Source organism: Hylobates moloch, unplaced genomic scaffold (assembly GCF_009828535.3).
Source record: "Hylobates moloch isolate HMO894 unplaced genomic scaffold, HMol_V3 SCAFFOLD_19, whole genome shotgun sequence".
NCBI lineage: Eukaryota > Metazoa > Chordata > Mammalia > Primates > Hylobatidae > Hylobates > Hylobates moloch.
The window spans coordinates 78,722,770-78,748,775 of NW_026652294.1; the positions used below are offsets into that span (position 1 = coordinate 78,722,770).

Below are 26,006 nucleotides of genomic sequence, written 5' to 3' on the forward strand. Positions count from 1 at the left end.
TTTACAGTACAACTTTTTGATTTCCTTGGAAACGGCAATTATCTTGTTTTCTCATTGCTTGCTTTTAATCAAGTATATTTACCACTCTTAATCCTCAAGCTCTCCCCCAGTGTCTAAATCTTCGTTCACTTCATTTTCCTGGAGACTTTCATCTGCCCCACTCTGCACTGGTTGCTCTCTGAGCATGCCGTCATCGTGAAATCTCCCTTTATCACCATGGTAGTAATTCTTTTTACACATCTCTTATGTTAAATGTCCTGTTCCCTGGTGTCTTTGTCTGGCACCTTGATAAACTTGTGCATTTTGGAGGAACACATTCTCCAGGAACTCAGGGAGAGAAAGCTCATAGTAGGTAAATATTTTGTGTGTTGTATATCTGAAAAGGCCTTTTATTCTACACCTGCTCTTGATTAATATTTGACTGATATGGAAACCTAAGTTGGATATTATTTTTCCTCAGAAGTTTGAGGGCATTGCTCTACTGTGTTATAGCTATTATATTAAACTTGAGAAATCCAGTGCGATTTTGATTTTTAATCCATTGTCTTTCCTTTTTCTTCTCTGGAAGTTTTTAGGAGCTTTGACTTATCTTCAGTGTTTCTCTGTTTTACAATAATGGATCTTAGAGTGGGACTCTATCTTTATTATGTTGGACACCTGATGGACCCTTTCAGTCTGAACACCTGTGCCCTTTGATTCTGGAAAAGTTTTTGAATTAGTATTTAGTAACCATTCTGGTTATTGTTACTACTGAATTGATCCTTTAATTATTCTATTTCCCCTTCTCCTGTGCAGTTTTTCATCTCTTTATTTTGTTCTACTTTCTGGGAAATTTCCTTGACTTTATCTTCCATTCCTTTAGTTCTACCATTGTATTTTTAATTTCCCAAAACTTTTGTTTGTGTTTTCCAAAGATTCTCTCTTGTAAAAACGCATCGTAGTTGTATTTCATGGATACCATATCTTTCTAAACTTAGGTTTACTGAGGTATAATTTATAAACAGTAAAACTCACTCCTGGTAGGTATACAGTTTGATAAGATTTGACCAACATACACAGTCATGTAACCACTATCACGATCAAGATTGAATATTTCCATCACCCCTAAGAGTTTTTTGCAGCCCTTTGTAGTCAAACCTCACCGCTTATCCCCAGCCCCTGGCAACCACTCATCTGCTTTCTGCCGCCGTAGTTTTGCATTTTCCGGAAAGTTATATAAATGGAAGCATACAATATGTCACCTTTTGCTTCAAGCTTCTTTTACTCAGCATAATAATTTTGATATACGTTCTTAGTGTTGCATGTATCAGTGGTTGTTCCTTTTACTGCTGAGTACAATTTTATTGTGTTGTCGATATACCACAATTTGTTTATCCATTCACTGGTTAATGAAAATTAGGTTTCTTTTTCTTCTAGTTGTTCGCTATTATAAAGAAAGATACTGTGAACATTCGTGAACAAGTCTCTCTGTTTTCATTTGTCTTGAGTAAACAGCTAGGAATGGGATTGCTGAGTCATATGATACGTGTGTTTACCTTTATAAGAATGGCCAAATCATTTTCCAAAATACCTATTCCATTCTCTCTTGTAAAAACGCATCCTAGTTATATTTCATGGATACCATATCTTGAAATGTATGGCATAGGCAATGTATGAGGGCTCCAGTTTATCTTTATCTTCACCAATACTTGGTACTGTCAGTCTTTTCCATTTTAGCCATTCTACTCTATCTTGTTAATCTCTATTGGGATATTACTGATATATTTTAAAAAGTTTTCTTCTCCCTGTATAATTTTTGTTTCCTCCAGGTTTCTCTTTACTTTTTGTTTATTTTCATCTCATCTCAAATACATTCTTCAAAATTTTGGTGATCCTTGGCTTTCTGGCATATTTAAGAATAAGGCACTAAAAATCTGCTGGGATCTCTGAGCCTCCTGTGGGTCTTCTCCATGGGCCTTACTCTAAGGGCTTCTGGCTAGGCTGTTCTGTTCTTTCTTGTTGGGCTGATCATATTCCTCAGGAAAAGAACTTTCAGGTTCTTGCCTTAGCATTGATCTGGCCTACAGGGAAGACAGCTTTGCTTTTTTTCCAAAGAGTATGAGCAGTGTTTCTGGGTTTCAGCCTCATTGCCTGGTTTATACTGTATGTCCATCTTTGAATCAATTGCTCTGGCTAGGAGATGGAGGATGCTGATTGGGCAGACCTAGGTCACCTCCTTAGCCTTGGGGAGGTGGGATTTAGCCATACCCAGACCCCATAAACTGAGATGAGGAAGGGAGTTTTTCTCCAATAGGAATCCCAAATGCTGTATCCAGAGGAAGAGGAAATGTGTGCTGGGCAGGCACAATCAAGAGATGTTTGCTATTGGAGGATTGTGTGTTGTATTGGTGGAAAATAAGTGGAAAGCAATATCTTTCAGATATTTCAGCTAGGAGGATTACATGCTGTTCCCCAAATGTGCCTTATGTTCTACCTCAGGCTCTGTTCCCTTGCTCATAATGTTCCTTCTGTTTAGATGGGCTTCCCACTCCAAACCCAAACCCTTGCCAACTTTATATTATTCCTTCAAGTTCCACCAGAAATGCTGCTTCTTCCTTGAAGCCTTATGTATGGTTATTGCTTCTCTGAAGCCATTGAATATAATTATTTCATCAATGTGCATTGTTTAGTCTTACCACTGCAGTCATTCATCTGCAGCTTTGACTCATGCCACTACTGGATTACAAGCCCAAGAATGTAGAAACCGTGTGCTTTGCATCCCTTCAACATGGTCCCTTCATTTCCTAGCAGAGCAGCTCAGTGTTACGTACTCCATCATGTTCATTGAACTGGAAAGTACTATTCCTTGGCATGTATTTTGGTAAAATGTGCTTGTTTTTATATGCTTCAGTGGTTTATAGTGTTTAATTATATACTTGGCAGAGTCCAAATGATTGCAGAAACAAAGAACATTGCTAGAGCCCTTTAATGCTTTTGCATATATTCAGTTAAAGCTCTTAATACATGAAAAGCAACAGGCAATGAATCATTATTACGTAGCTGATTTCTTTCTGGCAACCTTTGAGAAAAGTTTTGGGTGAAAAAATTTATATAACTGGATGATTGAATACATCTTCTGTATTCCAACCACAGTAACTGGCACATAGTAGATGCCCAATAAATAGTAGTTCAAGCAAATATTGTTCTATATTGTGTCTTTAAGAAGATTGTAAATTTGTATTTTTCTTCTGGGTTATTAAATGGTGTTTCCTATACTATTCAGAACAAAATACTCTGGGGAGAAGGTTCTGCAAATATTTAATATTGCTGTGTATCTATTTTTAGTTATGGGACCTTATGTGAGAAAAGTTCTGTGTGATGAGCTGGGGGCCCCAGCCAATTCTGCAATAAACTGTGTTCCCCTGGAAGACTTTGGAGGGCAGCATCCTGACCCAAACCTGACATATGCAACGACTCTTCTGGAAGCAATGAAAGGAGGAGAATATGGATTTGGAGCTGCATTTGATGCTGATGGGGTAAGTAGGAAAGCTCTCTGTCTGCTGACCCTTTGACCATATAATGAGCCATGAATTGGAAAGCAGAGAATTAATGAACACATCTGGAGCTAACATGTATGGGACATGTGTGCCCTAACTGGCTCTGCATCTGCCCTTCTGTTTAATGACTTAAGTATTGCAATTAAATAGCGATTACTTTTCTTAGTTCCAGATTTACATTATGGCATACAAAGGTTGTTTATTTAAAAATATATATTATTCAATAAATCTTTATTTATGGCTGGTGTTGTTGAAAGCACCAAGTTAAGAAATCAGCTATTTCTGCAAGAACCAGTGTTCTCTATTATGTTTGGGAGAAAGAAAGAATTAAGTATTTGGGGGCTTCTAAAGCTTGAGCCACATTTCAACAGGTGGAACATATTCCTGGTGTGTCAAGATTCTGGGCCCTTGGTACTCAGAGATTTAGAAGAATGTTTCCCATGCTCTCTGGCCTCATTCAAGTTGTTAGATTGTTAAATATAAGATGGCAGTGAAGTGGATTGTGATGATTATGGGAATGGGCTGCTAGCAGATGCTTCTGTCTGCTCATCTTTATGCATTCCTTCCTACAGGACCGTTATATGATCCTAGGCCAAAATGGCTTCTTTGTGAGCCCTTCTGACTCTCTGGCCATCATTGCTGCCAACCTCTCTTGCATTCCGTATTTCCGTCAGATGGGGGTCCGCGGGTTTGGGCGGAGTATGCCAACCAGCATGGCCCTCGACAGGTAAGCAAGGATGTCGCCGTCAAAAACTTTGTGGTAGACTTTGGCGTCGATGTCTCCTCTGTTGGTTGCTGGCGCTTATACTCCCCTGCACCATTTGGGAATGTGTTGAAAGCATGGGAACACGGTATAGTGTACTGGGTAGAAGCTGGAGAATCAGGCGGCCTGAGCTTAATTCTTGGTTCTGCCACTTACTAGCTGTGGGAATTTAGGAGACTTACTTAGTCTCTTTGCCTCAGTTTTCTTACCTGTAAAATGTGGATAATAATAGTGGTATCTTTATATGAATTGTCATGAAGTACAAATGAGGTGCTTCATGTACAACATTTAACACGGTGCCTGGTACATAGTAAATACTACATAAATGTTTAGCAACAAAACTTATTAACCTGAAAGTATGTATGTACAAGTGAGGGGAAAAAAGCATGGGTTTTGAGGTCAGATTATATTATGTTCAAATGCTAACTTATAGCCTTATTAGCACTGTACAAATAGAAAAATGATACTTCATAGGTTTATTGTAAGAATGAAACGAGACAGTGCATGGAAAATACCCAACAAGAGATTCACTCAGTAGGGCTCTAACTAACCCTATTAGGTTTCATTCTTCTTGCTCTATCCATGCCTCTTGTCTATTGCCCTATATTATAAAACACTGAATTTCAGAGTCTGACATTTTCAACCAGCACGTGTTATTATAGAAGCAGTATGTGTGCCTGGTGGAAAGTTAGAAAACACAAATAAGAAAATGTAAACATCATATCCCCTTCCTTGGGTTACCTATGTTAATAGAAAAACTTATGTTCCTTACTGTATCTCTTTCTACACATATACATTATACACATATAAATAAAATACATAATATAATATACATAATATATATATAATTTATGTGCCTGTGATAATACTGAAGACATCAAAAAGTACATTGCTTGTCACCTGCTTTTTCTTTTCCGTCAACAATTGCCAGCTACCAATTAATAAATTTTGGCCGGGCATGGCGACTCACACCTATAATCCTAGAGCTTTGAGTGGCTGAGGTGGGAGGATCACTTGAGTCCAGGAATTCAAGACCAGCCTGGGCAACAGAGCAAAACCTTGTGTCTACAAGAAATTTTCTTTAATCAAGCAGGTGTAGTGGCATGTTCCTGAAGTCCCACTCCAAATGTTGATCAGGATAGGAAGCAACCAGGACTTTCGTACATTGCAAACAAAAGTGTAGAACGGAAGACAGTTTGGCAGTTTCTTGTAAAATGGAGCCTACGTCTGACCAACATTCCATTCCTAAATATTTACCCAAAAATAATGGAGGTGTGTCCACAAAAGACCTGTATAATCATATACGTAGTTGCATGATTCATAATAGCTAATAACTGGAAACAGTACAAATGTCCATCAACAGGAGATTGCAAAAATAAATTGTGATATATTTATATATTCGTATACTACACAATAATAAGAAGGAATGAAATACTGACACATGCAGTGGGTGTGGATGAATATAAAAATATATTAAATTATAAAAAGCCAGTAACAAACAAATACATGATATATAATTCCATTTCTGTGAAGTTTCAGAACAGGTAAACATATATGTGGCAATAGAAATTATGACAGTCTTACCCTATGAGGGGAAGGAAGAAGGCACTGGGAAACATTCTGAGGTGATGGGAATGTTCTGTGTCTTAATCTGGGTGGTGGTTACATGGATGTACACACTTTTCAAAACTCATTGAATTGTACCCGTAAGATGCATTTCACTGTATATAAATTTTACCTTATGAATGAGTCAACACCATGAGAAAATAGCCACAAAATCCAGAAGATGAGATTCTATGGGACAAATTAGCTAGATATGATGACACATGCCTGTAATCCCAGCTACTTGGGAGGCTGAGGCAGGAAAATCGCTTGAACCCAGGAGGCAGAGGTTGCAGTGAGCCATTACCAGGCCATTGCACTCCAGGCTGGGCAACAAGAGAACAAGAGTGAAACTCTGTCTCAAAAAAAACAAAAAAACAAAAAACAAACACTGAAGGGCCATAACATGTGGTTCTAAATGAGATACTACATTGGGTAAACCATTCAAAAAAGACATTCTGGAGACACTGAGGGAAAATTTCAGTATGATCTTAGTTTCAGATGACATAAAAATTATTTATTTGTTTATTTTAGAGAAAGGGTCTCACTCTGTTGCCCAGGCTGGAGTCTAGTGGTACGATCATAGTTCAATATAACCTTCAACTGCTGGGCTCAAGCAATCCTCCCAGCTCAGCCTCCTGAGTAGCTAGGACTACACATGCGCCATCATACCCAGTTAATTTTAAAAACATTTTCTGTAGAAATGAGATCTTGCTATGTTGCCTGGGCTGGTCTCAAACTCCTGGCCTCAAGTGATCCCCCTGCTTCAGTCTCCCGAAGTGCTGGATTATGGGCATGAGCCACTGAACCCGGCTACTTATCTTCTTATTAGTATCTCTTGATGAGCAGAAGTTTTAAATTTTGATGAAGTCCAGTTTACTGTTTCTTATAATTAATGGATTATATGATTATTATATATGTCTTTGTCAACTACAAGAAACTTTGGTGACTCTAAGGTCAGAGAGATATTGTCTCTATATTTTCTTCTAGAGTCATTGCAGTTTTAACTTTTACATTTGTGTCTGGAATGATTTTGAATTAATTTTTGAGCATGGTATAAGGTAGGGGTCGAGGTTCACTTATTTCCCTTATCCGGTTTTTCCAATCGCATTTTTAAAAAAGAGTTTTCTTTCCCCTGAATAGCCTTGGTATCATTATTAAAAATCTGTTGATCATATGTATGTAGATCTATTTCAGGATTCTCTATTCTATACCACTGATCTGTCTGTTGATTCGTATGTAAATATTACACTGAAATTAGGTGAGCTTCCCAACATGTTTTTCTTCTTTGTCATATTAAAGGGAAATTATATATTCTAGGTCCTCTGCGTTTTATTTCATTTTAGAACCAACATCTCAATTTCTACCACAGCCTACTGGGATTTTGATTGGGATTACGTTGAATCTATAGAGGCATTTGGGGAAAATAGTATTTTAATAATCTTGAGTCTTCCAATCCATGAATGTGGTATATCTCTCTATTTAGGTTTTCTTTAATTTCTCTTACATGTATTTCATAATTTTTAATGTAGAGATCTTATACAATTTTTGTTAAATTTATTTCTGAGTACTTTATTTTGACGCTATTATAAATGTTTTATGAATTTAATTTCCAATTATTTGCTGCTAGTATTTTTTTGTAAATTGACCTGTATTCTTCACTAGAGGGGAGAAGAATCACCTACCTTTTGGATGCCTCCCACTCTACTTGTCTCCCTGAGGTGATATGGACCTCAAGTCCATGATGGTGAACTAAACTCAGTTTAAAATTCTTGCCTAGCAGCACCAAAGAGTGGTATGTGATTCCATGTTTTCTCCAATTTACCTTTGGCTACACCCTTCCTTAAAAAAAAAAAGACTCCATAGAATTGTAGGGAACAAAGCAAAAATGGGACCATTTCTAGAAATTAAGAACTCAGAGTCATATAGGATCCTGAGTGATATGTAGGGTATTTAATACTATGGGAGTATATTTAACCCTTCCACTTATACAGAATCTTATAATTTAGAAATAATTTGTAACATATCATCTCACTTGATCTTTGCAATAATTTTGTGAGGTAACTGAGATAGGCATTACTCTCCTCATATTAAAGATGTTGAACCAATGATCAGAGAGCTTAAGTGACTTGTACAAGGTCACACAGTGAATTAGAAATCGACTCAGGATTTGAAACCAGGTCTTCTGATAATAGGGTACTACTGTATTTGCCCAGTAACTATAATTGGATCAAAAGAGTTCCTGGCAAACCAATTGAGAATATTGTCCCCTGTGGGCTAGCAAATAACTTTCCAGCCTCCTAGGGGAGGCTGGTTTTACTCTGACAACAAAAACCATTTGTCCTTGTTTCTTGTGGAAATTTCCTAGTAGTTCTTGATTTCACTTTACTCCCTCTTCTCAATAAATCTCTGTTTCAGTCAGAAACCAGAGGCCTTGCTTAGAAATTTCACAAAGGACCTTTTCTGATATGTAAGTGACCATTTAAAAGGATTATTCATGCTTGCTGGTTGGGATTCAGAATTCTGTGGGGCTCTGACGTGGCGATTTGTTCTGGGTATTTGATCTGTTGTGTAGGTCTCAGGTGGATTCTCATGATGGACACTTTATAAGCTTCTTTCTTCCTAGGTAAAATCAATGCAGCTTCAAAATTTTGACGTTGATAGTGGTTTCCCATTTAGCTTATTTTTTTAAAATTAGTAAAATTATAGGAATGTGCCCATAAATGCCAGGCCCTGGAAGAATAACAACTGAGGACACAGTTGAGACCCATTAAATGACACACTCGCCTAAACTCCTGGGATTCCAGAATAAGGGGAGGCCTGTACCCTTGAGGCTGATGAATTATTCAGACAAACTTTGGTTGTTCACAGATAATTGTGGTTCCCCAAGGGAAGATTTTCAGTGTCTTTAATTTCTACTCTTACAGTGTCACTAAAACAAGGATTCCATTTAGCCCAGAATAATACAGTTTCAGCCTTGAAAATGGCATTCTTTCGGGGCTTTGTCATTCTGAATGTGTCTGATTTGTGGTTGCAGATGAATCTGTGTTGCTGAAACATTTTGGTTTAAATGATTTCAGAAGTAAAACACATTGAAAGTATGTTCATGGCCTGAGGTCCGTCTCCACCCCATGTAGAGGTATTAAATAATCCTTTGTGTCATCATCCTTCAATAATATTTATGAAGCACCCATCTGTGCTTGGGGCTGTGCCGAATTCTGTGCAAAACAAAGCAAACACACAGAGACTCAAGCCCTATTCACTAGACATATTTACAATCTCAAACAAGGCTAGCATCCTTGAATACATCCCAAGAAGCCAGAACTAAAAAGTATGTTTTGACTATGAAAAAAGCCATCCAAGGTCCACCACCCATAAACAGGGCGGTGAATGGATTAGTGCTCATCTACCCTCCATTTGCTCTTATGCCACCCCTATGGTTCACCATTTATCCACCCAAGAAATATTTATTAAGGACCTCCTATGTCCTAGACATGGTCCCCATGGCAGTGCTTTCAGTCTAATGGGGAAGACAAAGAATAACTCATAAGGAAAACATACAGGAACACAAATTCTAACACAGGCTAGTGGAAATGAACTTGGTGCAGTACTCATTGGTGGGTATGGAGCATCTTGCTTAGATAAGAGATCCAGGGAAGGACTCTTGGAGGAGATTAGGCATAGGACCAAAGATCAGAAACGGGAATCTGGACCTGACTGTGATGCTGGGATTAGAAATGACACCCACACATGTGAAAACACTTATTTCTCAGAATGTAGTCTACAGCTATTTGTTGCCAATCCCCAATCTAAAATACGTACTGTAGCTTTATCTTGAACATACTCAGCTGATCGTTGGAATCCAGACAGTGTTAATCCTGCAAGTATGCAAGTATCTACTGATCTCTGGTGACCTTGATTCTTACCGTGTCCTTTAGATCTGTGCTGTTTCATCTCCCAGGTCAGTCATGATGGATGACAGTGGTGGAAGAGATAGTGATGTGAGCTTATATCTAATTACTCGGTCTCCCATACGTTGCTTCTGCTATAGAATGATGGGAATTATTTTGCTTTAGCAGATAAATATGTTCAAATGTAACTTATATTAACATAAAAGAAAAAAAGAAGAAAGCCCTTTATCCTGTAAGTTATTGCCCTGAAACTCTATATAGCTGATTCAGTTAGGATCAAGGCAGGAAAGAGATGGCACCCTCAAAAAGGGCTTACTAAAGAGAATTTAGTAATTGTAACTTAATAACCTGGTCTAAGAAATGGATGAGGTTAAGGAAACCAAAAAATGCAAGAAGGAATGGGGAGGTACCTTAGAGTCAGCAATAGCAGGAAGCTGTTAACACCCCTAGGACTAAGAAGGGTCCAGGGCAGAGGTCAGGGTGACCACAGCCTAGTGAGGTCTGGAGTTGTGAAAAGTGGGCTGTCAGACAAGAGCTGAACTTGTCAGGGGGGAGAAATGCCCCAACTTGTCTCTTCTCACCCTCCACCCTCCTGCTGGTGCCTCCTATAACCAAACCGCACTGGAAGCCAGAGGGCAGCCTATGGAGTTCTGCCTCCTGGGGAAGAGAACAGGGCATTTGATGAAGTGGGGACTTTGGGGTAGAAGGGGACAAAAAGCCACCAGCATAAATGACACAATGGCCCATCTTTTTGCTAATTTCTACTTGCTTATCTCCTAGTCTCATTCTCTTCCCTCTTTTTTGGACCTCAGGCATAGAGAGTCGAGTTAATCACACGTATCATTGAACAATCCTTTAATAATTGCTCTGATTGAAGGCTCATTTCTTACTACTTTAAAAAAGATAATGCATTTCTTTTTTCTCTGTTTGACTGCCCCACCATAGATAACCACAAAAAAAATGTGTTTATTGGGTTTTGTGTATATATTTTTTGCATATATTTTTACTTAATGTGACTAGTACTATATAAGAGATTGTATTTGATTTCTTACCTTTTTTTCCACTAAAGACCACACTTTAAGATCCCCTTGATGGCTGTACATCCATCTAGGGTGTTGCTTCTAACTGCTGCTTATTTGTCCATGAGTGCATCCATGATATTTTGCCTCTTGATTCCCTCAGCAATGAACACTCAGACTGCTTCTCACTTCCTATCACAGTGCATACTGCTGCACAGGCACCCTGCGGATATGTGTGAGAATCTCTTTAACACGTGTATTCAGAAGCAGAATTGTTGGGCCAGAGGGGGTGTCTATAGTTAATTTAGTCAATTTTGACCAAATACTGTCAGATTGTACTCCAGAATGCCCATCTCTTGCCTGCTTCTCCAACCAGTCTCTAAGTTCCTGCATCTTCAAATCCAGGCCAACACTTTATGTTGTCTAACTTTCTAATTTTTATCCAGTAGACTAGAGAAAGCATAACATACCACTGCAATTTTAATTTTTCATGTCTCACATTACTAATGAGCTTGAGCATCTCTTCATATGCTTGAGAAATTTGGGAGTTTCTTTTTCTATTAATTGCCTATTCCTGTCCTTTGACCATTTTTTTTTTTTTCTATTTAGGGTTCTTCTTTTTAGTCTGATGAATTTGCAGAAGTTCCTTGGATGATCTAGATACTAGACCCATTGTCAGTTTTAGGCACTTCTAATTTTCATCTTTTATCTTTAGACAAAATTTTACTCCTGAGTTCCATAGCCAAATTGATATCAGTAGATAGATCTGTTATAGACAACTCAAATTTAACATGTATAAATAGCAACTTTCCTAATTTTTCCTGAAAATTGGTTTTCCTGTGTTTAGTCTCTGCATGAGTCACCTATTATCTAAATAATAAACCTTGGAATAATCCCTCATTCCAGATGTACCACTAATCACTGGGTTTTGTTAGAGGGATCCTTTAAATGTTTTTAAATCATTATTTCTTCTCCATTCCTACTTTTCCTTTTCTACTTTAGGTTCTCATTATCTTTTGCTTGGACTATTGTAATAGTCAATAAACTGTTCCCACTTCCTCTAGACTTCCTCTTCTTCATTTCCTCTTCTATACTGTCCCAATGGCAGTTGTTCTAAAGCAGAAAGTCGTGCATTTTCTTCCCTTGTTTAAAATGGGTTGGTGGGCTTTGAATGCCTGCAGGAGATTCCATCTCTTGATTATACAACATGCATAATCTCCTGATTATATAACACGCAAAATCTCCTGATTATAAACACTTCATTCCTGCAGACATTCTTATCCTACACTCTAAACATGTCATGCTGCTTACAGTTCCCCAAATTCGATGCCCTCACATTTCTGTGCCTTTGCATGCACTTCTGTCCCTGAAATGTATTCCCTTTGCCCCACCTCATTCCATTTTGTTCTTCTTTATCTTTTATGGCTTGAGTCAAGCATCCCCTTCTCAGTAAGTCCTTTGATACCATGTTCCCTCCACCCCAATGGATATTTCGAAAAGTTAACTACTATGAGCTATCAACATGCTTCTTTTGACTTTTGTACAAAGAGACATTTCGTGATACTATCTGTTGATTGCAAAGAAAAATGTACCAGAATAATAAGAAGAAAATGAATGGTGCATAATGACCCAATCTCCTTTGGGTATAATAAAACTATGCCTGATTTGTGGTTTTCATTTACATTTAGGTGAGTTTGTAATGACTTGGATTTTTAGTAATGATATGTGGGTACTGACGCTCTTAGCAAATACAGCTTAATCAATGTGAGATGAAAGGAAGCAACTGCATTGTAGTTATTTCCTAGTCGATAATGGAAAGCTTCCCACAGCCTGAACATAAGCACAAGGTTGTTTATTCCTTGCCCTGGCAAATTGAATGAGGACTGGATTCATTACCAAGGCATTTATAAGACGCATAACGTGGCCTTCCTTTATGGTTTGTGTGTTGACCTACTGGAAAGGATGCTGAGACTGGTTCCAGTCTGTAATTGTGTGTTTCTAAGAGTGGGTGTCTAATGGGAAAGTGATCTCAGGCCTGTAGTTAGTAAAGAGCATTTATGTATTAAGTGGCTAGAGTGAGAGGAATAAGTTGTTAACACTTAAGACTATAAACTGTAGGAGATTTGGAGATAGTGGCTAAATCCTCTTGGAAATGCTGGATACATCAACTTTTATTCAATTTTTATGAGCCATCTTGGGTTTCTGCTATCTGAGTTAGTCAGAAAAACACTTAGATGAATGTTAAGTAACCCAAGTGCTAAAATATATAGTCGTCATCACTCTCCCATGAGAACTGAAAGACGAACCTTTTTTGGAAGTCAGCTCTCTTTTATCTGCTGTGTTTGTGAGGACTCTTTGACACTCAGATTCTGTCTCGGGAAGGGCATTGTCATGGTTTAGGGTGTCCAGCAGCCTATTTTCAGCCCTCCCACTGATGTGGCCCTTCTTGGTCTAAACAAGTCACTTTGACCAGTGGTGGATGAATCCAATACTGAAAGAAGCTCCTTAGAATCGCCCTGTCTGATTAGGGATTCAAGGCTACTTTAAACTGGGGTTTCATTGCCATCCAGTTTCAGTGCCACCCAGTCTCAAACATGTGGCGTGCTGTTGTTCTCCAATGGGACCATTAACTTCATGGAATGCCTTTGTAATCTCAATTTTGGTCTTCGCAGGCTCCATTTGGTTCAATAACCTCTCTCTTTTACTCCTTGTGACTTAAAATATTTACTCAATTTAAAAATCAATCCCATTGATTACTGCAAAGAGGCATGAGGTATATGTTTTGAGCTGATAAAAATGTTCCATATCTTGATTACAGTGGTAGTTACACAGCTATATATATGTGTGTGTGTGTGTGTGTGTGTGTGTGTGTGTGTATTTGTCAAGGCTCATGAAACTGTACACTTAGAAGTGATGAATTTTGACTGGGCACGGTGGCTCATGCCTGTAATCCCAGCACTTTGGGAGGCTGAGGCAGGTGGATCACTTGAGGTCAGGAGTTCAAGACCAGCCTGGTTAACATGGTGAAGCCCCTGTCTCTACTAGAAATGCAAAAATTAACTGGGTGTGGTGGCGCAGGCTTGTAATCCCAGCTACTTGGGAGGCTGAGGCATGAGAATCGCTTAAACCTGGGAGGCAGAGCTTGCAATGAGCCGAGATCCTGCCACTGCACTCCAGCCTGGGCAACAGAGTGAGACTCCTTCTCAAAAAATAAAGAAGTAATGGATTTTATTTTATATAAACTATACCTTGATAAAGGTGATAAAAATAATCAAACTCTATTTATTTAAAAATAAAACAAAGCATCTCTCTTGGAACTCCTTTTCTGACTAGGGGCAAGAATCATTGCTCTCTTTGAATGACTCTAGTTCCCAGCATAGAGGTTTGTATTTACCAGACCACCAATAAACGTTGGTTAGGTTCAGGGGAGTTGAGTTGTCTCTGGAATTACTGTCTACTGCTTTCTTTTTTGTTTGAACCAGGACATAAATATATGGCCTGCAATCTTGTCTTTGGAAAAGACATAACTTACAGAGTTGGAGGTTCTCAGATATCAGTCATTAGTCAAATTTATTGGTGATGCAAAAGATATAAGGAAGGTAGTTTAGCCCGGCCTAACTCTCAATCATATGCTTTGTCAAGCCACCAGAGAAGTTTGGTGCTTGACAACGTTTTAAAATGAAGGAAGATAATGGTAAGTCATCTTAGGCCTGAAGGTATTTCTGGAGTGAAAGAGCATTGCAGTTCTTATGTGTGCTTTATATTTCAAAATGTATTTTGTAGCTCTCCCCACCAAAAAAGTTTTAAAATGGATTTTAGCTTCAACTTTCTAGGGTAGTGTTGAGCTGGGTCTATTGAAATAGTGCTTAAATGCTTGCTAAATGTCACTGATTTCACTTTACCTGTCATGCTGAGGGAAAGATAGTATGGTAAGATAGATGTACAGGGTGAATCAAGATGCTGCCTGAAAGTTTTGTGTGCTCAGGTAGGCATTTTTATTTACAAGTGAACTCTATTACAGCAGAGATCCCCAACCCCAGGCCACATAGCAGGTGAGTGAGCATTACTGCGTGAGCGCCATCTCCTGTCAGATCGGAGGCAGCATTAGATTCTGATAGGAGAGCAAATCCTACTGTGAACTGTGCATGTGAGGAGTCTAGGTTGCATGCTCCTTATGAGAATCTAATACCTGATGATCTGTCACTGTCTCCCATCATCTCCAGATGGGAACCATCTAGTTTCAGGAAAAAAAGCTCAGGGCTCCCGCTGATTCTACCTTATGGTGTGTTGTATAGTTATTTCAGTATATATTACAACGTAATAATAATAGAAATAAAGTGCACAATAAATGGAATGCTCTCAAATCATCCCCAAATCATCCCCCTCCCCCAGTCTGTGGAAAAATTGTCTTCCGTGAAACCAGTCCCTGGTGCCAAAAAGGTTGGGGACCGCTATGTTGTATGATATGTTGTTTGATTGTCGTACAGACCTTCAGAAGTATTTGAGGCAGGCACTATGACTGACATTGTATTTACAGAAAAATATGATGATGAGACGTTAAGTAATTGCCCAAGGTCACACAGAATAAATTAGTCAATACTGATACCAGATTATCTGGCTGAAGCCTCATAATCTCTTCACTATTCCTTATTTGTGAGGGCAGGAAAAGTTCTGACTATAGTTCGAGTGAAAGTCATTCTTGTGGGTTGGTGTGGGGGTAGGGGTGGGGGTAGGGAGAGAGACCTGTATTACCCCCAAGGTGGTAGATGACGTCAGATAAGCAGAATTAATTTCAACCCAATACGTCTGTAATTTTGACGTTGAACATCAGTACTGTTTAGTAAAACTCTGAAAGAAGCAGTCCTGCCTTTAACTTAAGACTTCCAGGAAAACGTTGACTGTAGTTCAAGGTAAGGTTGGAATTTTACATCTTTGCCTCAGAATCTGCTTGAAGATCATCAGCAGCAGCTGCACTAAAACTTATTTATTAGGCTTCAGCAGCTTTTCTCCCTTATATTCTGGGTAAAGTGGGTTAAGCATGTATGATTCCTTCTAGAGATTGTTTTGTTTTGTTTTGTTTTGTTTTGGAGATGTAGTCTTGCTATGTTGCCCAGGCTGGAGTGCAGTGGTGCAATCTCGGCTCACTGCAACCTCTGCCTCCTGGGTTCAAGCAATTCTCCTGCCTCAGCCTCCCGATTAGCTGGGATTACAGGCATGTGACACAATGCCTGGCTAATTTTTTTGTATTTTTACTAGAGACAGGGTTTTGCCATGTTGGCCAGGCTGGTTTTTAACTCCTGACCTCAAGTGATCCACCCACCTTGGCCTCCGAAAGTGCTGGGATTAGAGGTGTGAGCTACTGCGCCCAGCCTAAGTTTTAAATCTGAGATTGACAACACTGATGACCAGAAACATAAAAGATACCGATTAAGTACAATGAGATCCTCTAGTAAATAACGTGTTAGCGGTTGGATATGAGATGGCCAAGCCTAGGAAAAAATGAAAACAAATCTTGTCAGCCCTGTCTGTATGCCCTACACAGGTGAGGGTGGAATCCAGACCTGGGAATCCAGTCATCTCATCTCTGATCAGGTTTCTGCCTGATGATTAAATTTGTCATTTGGAGTTCCAAGTTCTTTTAGAGTCCTGATGGCATTGGTGGTTTATATTCTGGCATGAGGGAAAACTCCTTGTAAGTTGATGCCTGTATTTAAGAATGCAACATCCGCCGGGACTCACAGAGAGATCATATCACTTGGGATCTTTGTGCAGCCAATTAGAGAAAACTAGCTGAAATGGGGCCTAAATAGCAAAAGGAATGTGTTGGCCCACATAACTGAAGTAGATTGGCCTCAGGTGAACCGTGATCCGGCCGCTCATGTGATACTACCATTTGACCTGGTATTCCCTCTTGTCTGCTCTGCCTTAGATGGTATCACTCTCATCCTTAGGCTCTGAGCCTCTGACTGTCTGGTCCAGGTAGTAAGTGTCTGCAGGATTTCTAGACCCCATGCTGTTACACCAGCTTGTCTATGAAGTTGGAAGACAAAGATTTTCTTTCCAAGAAGAAACTGGAAACATCATCTCAAGTCTTGACTTTGGTTGGGGTTTGTGCTTTCTCTGACTCATTGATTCTCTGGGGCTATAGAGGATGGGATAGACTGACAGTCTTAAGCCTCCTTCCCCTCATTAGGTAGAGCTAGGAGGAGGGTCATTCTGTCCCACACCAAGTGACTGAGAATGGATACATTTGTCCTCCAAAGCAAGATCTTTCTTTTTTCCTTCCAGAAAGAGTAACTGCAGTAATTAGGACCCAGTTGATGGCAAAGGGGTATGATCTAGGTGAGTCCATTGGGGTGCAGTTCTGGAGGGGGAATTCAGGACCTTCTTACCTCCTCCTACCCCTGCAAATACTCTGAGACTCACTAATAACTGACAGTGGTATTCAAATTGGAACAGTGGTTCTTGCCTCTGACCTTTGCATGTGCTCAAGTTGTCATCTGTCCTTCTTTCTCATCCTCTCCTCTTTATCCCTTTCTTCCTTCTTCCCACCCTTTCCCTCCATCTCTATTCATCCCTCCTTCCCTTCCCTTCTCCTTCCCTTCTCCTTCCTTCCTCCCTCCCTCCCCCCCTCCCTCCCTCCCCCCTCCCTCCCCCCTCCTTCCTTCCTTCCTTCCTTCCTTCCTTCCTTCCTTCCTTCTTTCTTTTCTTATCTTCCCTTCTTCCTCACCTTGCCTACCTCTCACATTTCCATTTTCCAAATAACCTTTTTTAGCCCCTTTTGTGTGCCAAGCACACTGCGTGGTACCGGATATTCCTGATGCAGCTCATCTTCCCTTCCACGTTCCCTTTTCCTTTAGCAAACTTCACTGCCAACAAAATGTGTTAATAGCTCTGTGTAAGGTGTTCTGCTAGATTCAGGGAGGTCCATGGCTTCAGTGTGAATCTCAAGGATAGAGCTGGGGAGTGTTTTTAAATCATGATGACATTGTTCATAAAGATTGTCTCACACAGATTCTCCTACCTATATTTTGGGGTAGGAGGGAGAGAGAGGGAATGTAGTTTAAGAAAAGCAAGCATTTATGTCTGCCAGTGTACTCAAATGAGCTCATGTACGAAGTGGGACTTGGAACTCGCTGACCTTTATTGGCCTCTGCATTCAGACTACCTGGGGTTGAATTCTAACTCCTCTGCCTTCTGACTTTATGACCTTGGGCTGTTTACCTAACTTCTCAGGGTGTCTTAGTCTATTTTTGGTTTCTTATAACAGAATACCTGAAACTTGGTAATTTATGAAGCAAAAGAATTCATTTCTTACAGTTATGGAGGCTGAGAAGTCCAAGGTCCAGGGGCATAACAGGTGAGAGCGTTCTTGCTGGCAAGGACTCTGCAGAATCCGAAGGTAGCATAGGGGGTGAGGGGGCCGAGCATGCTAGCTCACATCTCTCTTTCTCCTCTTATAAAGCCATCAGACCCACTCCCATGGTAACTCATTAATCCACTAATCCATGAATAAGTTAATCCATTCATGAGGTCAGAGTCCTCATGACCCAATCCCTTCTTAAAGCCCCCACCTCTTGATACTGCCACACTAGGGATGAAGTTTCAACAGAAATTTTGAAGGGGTTAAACATTCAAACCATAGCACAGGGTCTCGTACTGAGGATTAAATTAGGTAATGTATGTATATATATATATATATATAGAGTGCTTAGAGCAGTGCCAGTCCACGCTATGCGTTCAGTGAAGTTAGCTATTACTGTCATGGCGATGGGGCTTTATGGATAAGAGACTGAAGCATAGGCAGTGGATTCTCATGAGTAGTCTCCAACGCTTCCACATTAAGGACTAAATGTTGGCCAGTGGCTGTGCTCAGGCCCTGTCTTCCACATGTGGGTGCTAGTGAGGCAGGGGTGCTTTCTTGCTGTGTATATTCACATTTCAGAGCCCATCAGAGCTTCCAGAGGACTCTGTTGTGTGAACCTCATGTATCACTATTTTATAGTTTTTCAGATTACTTTGTAAATAATTATTGTTAATTTTCTTTAGCTTTTTAAAAATATGTATTAATATATTGAGCCTTTCAGTTAGTGACCTAGGAATAGACCTATGTTTTTTGGGGGTGGGGAAGGGGTGTGTCTGTTGCCTAGGCTGGAGGGCAGTGGCACAATCACAGCTCACTACAATGAACTTCCAGGCTCAAGTGATCCTCCCACCTCAGCCTCCCAAGTAGCTGGGAACACAGACATGCACCATCCTGCCTGGCTAATTTTTTATTTTTATTTTTTGTAGAGACAAGGTCTCACTACGCTGCCTAGGCTGGTCTCAAACTCCTGGACTCAAGCAATCCTCCTGCCTTGGCCTCTCAAAGTGCTGAGATTATAGGCATGAGCCACCATGCTCAGCCCCTATTGCCTTTTGATCCATACCTTTTGATTAATATCCTCTAAAACACATGAAAAGTCATTGTTCCCTCTGTTAGGTGCTTCCATAGAACACTTATAGGACTCTAGAAGTCCCATCTCTTTAGAAAAACTATCTTTCTGGGAAAACACAGAGTTTCTTTTATAACACATCTGTGTCTCTGTATGCTGGCCAAAAGCCTCAAATCCCCAAACAGACCTGAAATGTTTACCCTACCACTACTTCTGATAATAGGGGTTTGACTTTGTATAGCCCACACATCCCATTAAAACATAGAATGTGATTTGTGTGCATATTGTAAGCATTTGTTCATTTTATAACCTGTTTAGTAGTTCAGCCAAAAGCTACAAAAGTGAAATAAGAGAAACATTCTGAGCAAAAGAATTGCTCTTTGATATACCTGTGCACCGGCATGAGAGGACAGAGGAGAGATTTGTGAAAGTGGACTTCTTTTTTGTTACTAATATAACACTGGCTACTTTTTTTAACAATTAACATCTCAACCCCAATTTATCATTATTATGGCTGTTTTTTTGCTTTTATAATGACTTCAGAAAAATTCATAACATCGTCTGGAGTCCCTTTATCTCCAAAGCCGTTAGTTAATTTCACTAGTACTCTAGGAAGAGTCTTGGGAAGTGAAAGGTGCACATTTCCCTCCAGATGGGGTTTCTTTACATGACTCTTAAAAGTCAGGTGGGTGTTAGGAGCATGAGAAATGTGAGAGTGAAGAAATGAGAAATGTGAGAGTGAAGAAATGTGAAATGTGAGATTTGGATGAGGTCGTTTGGATTTAAAGAGGAAATTTCCATCAAGGGCCAACTCCTAGAGGAGATCACAGAGCAGAGGCTGGTGTGTGGCTGCGGGTAGGCATGCCGTTGAGCCAAGGTGGGCTGACTCGAGGAAGAGCTCAAGCAGACGCTTTAGAACAAAGCAAAAAAATGTGAGTGTGTGACTGAGGTGGTACATCTGACTTTGCCACTGATTCTCATCACTTCTCAGGGCCTCGCTCTCCCCATCTAGAAGGGCTGGGATAGTGGCTGTTCTGCAAAGAGCCTCCAGGGGCCACACTGCATCTAGCTCATAGCTCTGCCTCCCTAGTAGGATGCAGCCCTTGTCCTCAGGGTTCCAGGCAGTGGGAGCTCCGGCCACCATGCCCATATTTAGGCAGCAACTAGAGAGAGGATGAAGAAGAAGGGCAAAGGACTACACCATCTTTTAAGGAGATTCATGGAAGTGGATGGGTGACCCTTTTGCATATATCCTATTGGCCAGGACTTAGTGATGTGGCCACATATAGCTCCAAGGGAAGTTGAGAAATGGAGTCTTCATTCTGAATGGCCACGAGCATGGCTAAAAACTAGGGGTTGTCTTATTAAGATAGAGGGGAATGAGAGTTATAGAGGGACAACTAGCTGCCTGTACTGTGGGTTTAGATGATGTCCTTAACATTCAGTGTAGAATATTGCAGTCTTTGAAGGTATAAAATATCTTTAATATTTAATTGCTATTTTTTTTCTTTAGACTAAAGAATTTAGGATGCTGACATAAACTATGATGATGATATTTTTGATGATGGTGATGAGGATGATGAGGAGGAGGAGGAGGAGGATGAGGAGGAGGAGAGGAGGAATATCTGCCAGAGAAAATACTCCAGGGTGTGGGATATAACAATTTACAACCCAATGAGAAAAGTATTTTTCCCATTTTACAAATAAGTAAATTGATGCTCAGAGTGGGCAAACCTCTGAGGCCAAACCAGGTCTTACCTATGGAGTCATGTTATAGCCACAAAGATTGGGAACAAGGTTTTTGGGAAGCATCGTGGCTCTCTGTTGCAAGAAACAAAAACTGAATTACAAATGACATAAACAATAAGGAAAAAGTTACATCTCGTATTAAAATGTCTAGAAAGGGCGCAGCAGAGGTGGGTAATTCATTGCCTCAGCAATGTCTTCAAGGAACCAGGTTCTATCATTCTCAGGATGTGGTCTTTGACCTTGATGAGATTTCCTCATGGAAAGGCCCCAGCAGTGCGAGCTATTACCCTCACATACGATGTGGTCTTATGGCAGAAAAGAGACTACCTACTGTTTATGTGTCTTTTTAAAGTCAGGGAAACTTTTCCAGAAGTCCTCCTGTGCCATATTTGTCCTATTTTGTGTAAATTCACCTTTGCTGAGGACTAGGTGCCTGAATAAAGTCATGATTCTCTTAATATGAAAAGCAGTGGGAATGATTTTGGGTGGACAACTGTCAACACCTCTAATTCATTCAGAGGTTATTTGCCCATTAGCCGGGTGTGCCTGTAGTCCCAACTACCCCAGAGGGTGAGGCTGGAGGATTGCTTGAGCCCAGGAGTTCAAGACCAGCCTGGGCAACATAGAGACATACAGAGACCCTATCTCTTTAAAAAGTATATATAAATATATATATTAAAAAAAAAAATATATATATATATACATACACACACATATGTAGTGTGTGTATGTATATAAATATATAATGTGTGTGTGTGTGTATATATATATATAGATAAGATTTTCCCAATATTTAAGGACAATATAGAATTCTAGAATTATGGATATTTCCCTAAAAATCTCATTACTTTTGGACGTCACTTGCTTACTACAACTTACTCACTTGCTTATCAATAAACATTTATTGAAAACCTTCTCTGGGTCAGATAGTGTATGAATAATGAAATTCATGCTTACTGTCAAAAAAATTTTATGATTTAGTGACAGAGTCAGATATCCTCAGCAACATTTTCAATACAATGCGTGGAATGCCGCAATAGAGGCAATGAGGATGCTTAGAGGAAACCACTTATGTTGGCCTGGGGAATCGGAACTTGTGACTGTAATAAAGCTTTCTTCTCTTAGATTATGAATGTTGCTCATAGGGAGCACTTAAATGAGCTCCCTAAGAACAGGGACCACAACTTCTTTGAGTGTAGTGCTTTGAATATAGTAGTTGATCAGTGTGGTGAGCAGACAAGCTAGCTTCCCTACCTTTGTGAATTCAAAGCCCAGGCTCTCTAACACCATACCTAGCACTTTGTTCCTCACAATGAATGGTTTGCTACAGAAGGCTTTCTCTTTTCTAATCTGCTTCTTGTCTGATTGTCATGCAACTTAAATGGGGTAATAAACATAAAGTAGTTAGCATAGAAGAAGCACTCAGTGGCTATTACCTGCTATTATTACTTTATAATGTAGTCTGCATTATTTTTCCTCCTTTATTTAAATCTTCAACTTTCCTGAATTGCTTACTGAAGAAAACGCTGTCTCTAAACATAACATTACTGGCAGCTGGAAGTGAAACTTACACATTACGCTTCATGGTATCTGAGAGTCATGAAGTTTACAAAGACATTTCTGGTCTTTTTCTGATAAATAACACATGCTAGTATTTCCTACATTCCCATTTACTCAGTGTTCCCTACTTCCTAAAGGAGGGAAAAGCGCCGTCGAACAGTTGTCAAATTTTCTCCACAAGCAGCTTGGTCTTCCTTAATGGATGAAATCACCCTTCGTTGATGGATCCATTTGCACAGGAACTTCTAGATCATCTCAGGGCTCACACTCTGGGTCCCACCTCCTGCTCTGCTACAAATAGTTAGGTATCTTTATGCATCAGTATCCAGCTGGCCATAGCGGCCCTGGGTCAGAAATTATATTTCCTCCAGTTGGCTAAAGAGACCATTTTCTTAATAGTTTCTTTCTTTTATAGGGCCATGTGCTGTATTCCAATTATGTACACATTCTGGAGCACAGTGTTGCAGAAAATGTTAATTGTTTAGAGATAATGGACCTAACAAATAGAATGGTGCGGTTAAGGAGAAATCCAGTTGCATGGAGGTCCTTGGTCTTCTGTGTGGCTTGAAGAGGTTGAGGATGCTGATGTGTTCTTTGGGAAGAGATTCACAGTTGACAGGAAACATCTGCTTCAATTTGGTCCAACATCAACAAGGTCGATGTGGTAGGAAACCTGTTGTTACCGTGTGAGTTCCATTTATCAAGCCAGGGCTTGGCCTGAAATCAGGGCTATTTGGACAGGTACCACAATGGGTCAAAATACGGACATAACAAAGCAGCATTACTTGAGAGTATCGTGCGGCTGTTTCTCTATTTAAAGGGAGTCATGTTCCTTCTATACCTGTCTGGCTATCTTCATTTCTTTCTATGTCTTTCTCTTTATGCTTTTCTTTCTCAGCACATTTCCATTCAGGGCCTCAATTATGAGTGTAACAGTCCTCACCCTAAATTCTGCCTCCGTATCCTCTCTCCTGCGTAAGAAAGGCTCCCAGTGATGGTGACTCTCAATGGAGGGGGATTCTCCCCAAGGGGTTCCCAAATATTTTCAGAAACAACTATGCAAGCACAGGCTCACACACGCTAGTACTCACCAAACCTTGGAGGTTATCCACTACGCCTAAGGTATACCTGCCTCTTCTGGTTAACCTTCAGAATCACTTACCTAGAATTAATTAAAGATGCTCTTTCCTTCAGGAAAACTGCCTTGGTTTTCATTATTTGGAAAAGTGAAGTTTGTATCTGACACTTAAAATATGCCTCTGGAGAACTCAAAGAATTCAAAGCATTCTCATATCAGTGCATCTGTGATACTAATCTTTTAGAAAATTATTACACTGCTAATAAAATGTGAAGTGTGGATTCATGCCACCGAGCTCGGGTTATTGCCTCCACTATTTCTGAAATGCTAGTGCCCATGATGTCCTGCTGCAGGAGCTCATCTCTTAAGAAAACAACACAGCCATATACAGAAAAAATAAGGTCCTTTTTCACCCATTCTGGTGTGGGGTAGATCAATCAATTAAAAGAAATTGCAAAGGCTATATGCTACGGTTTGGATGTTTGTCCTCTCCAAACCTCACGTTGAAATATGATTCCCAGTATTGAATGTGGGGCCTAATGGGAGGTGTTTGGATCATGAGGACAGATCCCTCATGAATAAATTAATTCCGTCTCTTGGAGGTGAGTTCTTACTCAGCTCCCACGAGAGCTGGTTGTCACAAAGAGCTGGTACCTCCTCACCTTCTTGCTTCCTCTCTTCATGTGATCTCTGCACATGCCAGCTCTCCTTCACCTTCTACCATGAGTGGACACAGCCTGAGGGCCTCACCAGAAGCTGAGGAGATGCTAGCACCAGGCTTCCTCTATAGCCTGCAGAACCATGAGCTAAATATACCTCTTTTCTTAGTAAATTACCCAGCCTCAGGTATTCCTTTATAGCCACACAAAATGGACTAAGACACCCTATCACTGGAGTCCACTCAGACTACCAGGTGAGATAAATCCAGGGGCTTCCAGGTTCTTTGTTCTTGATTCTGGCAATGGGTCCAAATAAAAGACAATGAAAGGATATACTGTTGGCTACTTTCATCTTCCTGCTTCCTACCTAATGACCTGAATACACACATGCTCCCGATGTCCGTCTCCCCATTGTGAACAAACTCTCGTTTCTCTTTACCAACCTCCTCTGCCCTGGTCAGGCTGGTGACCACACTGCTCTGGGCCAGATACTGTGCCCAGTAGAGAGAGGAGGTGCACAAGGAAATGATAAGGCACATCTCTGCTTTGGAGAATCTCATTGCCCAAGAAGACATATAGACAAGTAAACCAGTTACAGAAATAATGGTTAAGGTCCACTGGTGGTACAAAGAAGGGAGGAATCAGCTTTGCCTAATATTGGAGGATGCTGGGCAAAAAAGGCTTCAGAGAGGAGGAGGTATTTGGAGAGTGCATTGAAGGTTGAATAGAAGGTTTAGAGAATTAGAATTTGCCTAGTGGACAGAAAGAAAAATTGAAAGGCAGTGGACAGCCATCAGCAGAAGGGTGTGAGGCACAAGTTATTGAGGTACATGAAGAGATTGACAGTCGTGATCATTATGAAGAATTTGTTGAAGGGTCACAGAGGTACACATAAGTATACCAATGGTAATGCTGCTGGAAGAGTAGCCAGGGGACTGGAGAAAAGAAGGCGCCATGTTATGTGCTGGGATCTCATTCATTCTTCATGTCATAAGGAGCCAGTTCTTCTCTGGACCTTTCCACATTCCATGCAAAGTCTGTCTGGCTTCCTGTCCATTTACTTTCTGGTCATTCAAGGCCTAGCACTGTCCAGCGTCCAGTTGCTCCGCACATGCAGATGGAAAACCTGGGCCAGGTCAAATTCTGAAGACCTAGAGAACTGGGCAGAGCTCTGGACAGTGTGGGATCTGCCCACACCTCTCAGAGAGAGGAACTGAGGTGGTTCTGAGACGCAGTGAGCAGGGAGACCCCGAAGCCAAAGGCTGGCAGGATCCAGCAGGGCAGAGGCCAGCAGGGGAATTCAGGGAAGAGCCTCAGGGCTGACAATGGGGACACCTGACCACAGTCAAGGGGATTCAAAACATGGCCTGGAACCTGGAGGAATCCCCTGGAACATGGACACAGGAATGTGGACAGCTGAAGCCATGACCTTGACCACAGGTAGGGAGCTTGCAGTTAGGGACAGGATTCAACTTTACTTAGACATAACTCAAATTCATTTCATTTCTGAACGAAATGAAATTTCCTTCATTTTCACCTGGTTGGAATTTATGGCTCTCTCCTTAATGGTGCCTAGCACCTTGTTTATTTATGCTTTGAGTAATTGTAATATGCCTTGTTTTATAGTATTTTTATACATTTCTACTTCAACTCTTGATTATAAATTTGTTAAGGCAGGGAATATCTATCTATCT

At 40.4% G+C, this 26,006-nt stretch overlaps 1 protein-coding gene and 1 long non-coding RNA gene across 3 annotated transcripts in view; one reads left to right on the top strand and one right to left on the bottom strand.

Moving 5' to 3' along the window:
• PGM5 (phosphoglucomutase 5) overlaps positions 1–26,006 on the top strand; it is a 163,149-nt gene that overhangs the window by 15,108 nt on the left and 122,035 nt on the right. The window contains exons 5-6 of the mRNA XM_058431160.1: positions 3,325–3,515; positions 4,109–4,263. Coding sequence (XP_058287143.1) covers positions 3,325–3,515; positions 4,109–4,263 — 346 coding nt within the window. The remainder of the gene's footprint in view (positions 1–3,324; positions 3,516–4,108; positions 4,264–26,006) is intronic.
• LOC116458758 (uncharacterized) lies at positions 8,203–18,229 on the bottom strand. Of its 2 annotated transcripts, none has more exons than XR_004245396.2 (4): positions 18,150–18,229; positions 10,865–11,054; positions 9,828–9,946; positions 8,203–8,523 (listed from the first exon to the last, which is right to left on the bottom strand). It is a non-coding gene; the product is annotated as an uncharacterized LOC116458758 (long non-coding RNA). The 2 variants fall into 2 exon arrangements; XR_009211065.1 differs by lacking the exon at positions 8,203–8,523 and adding an exon at positions 8,578–9,119.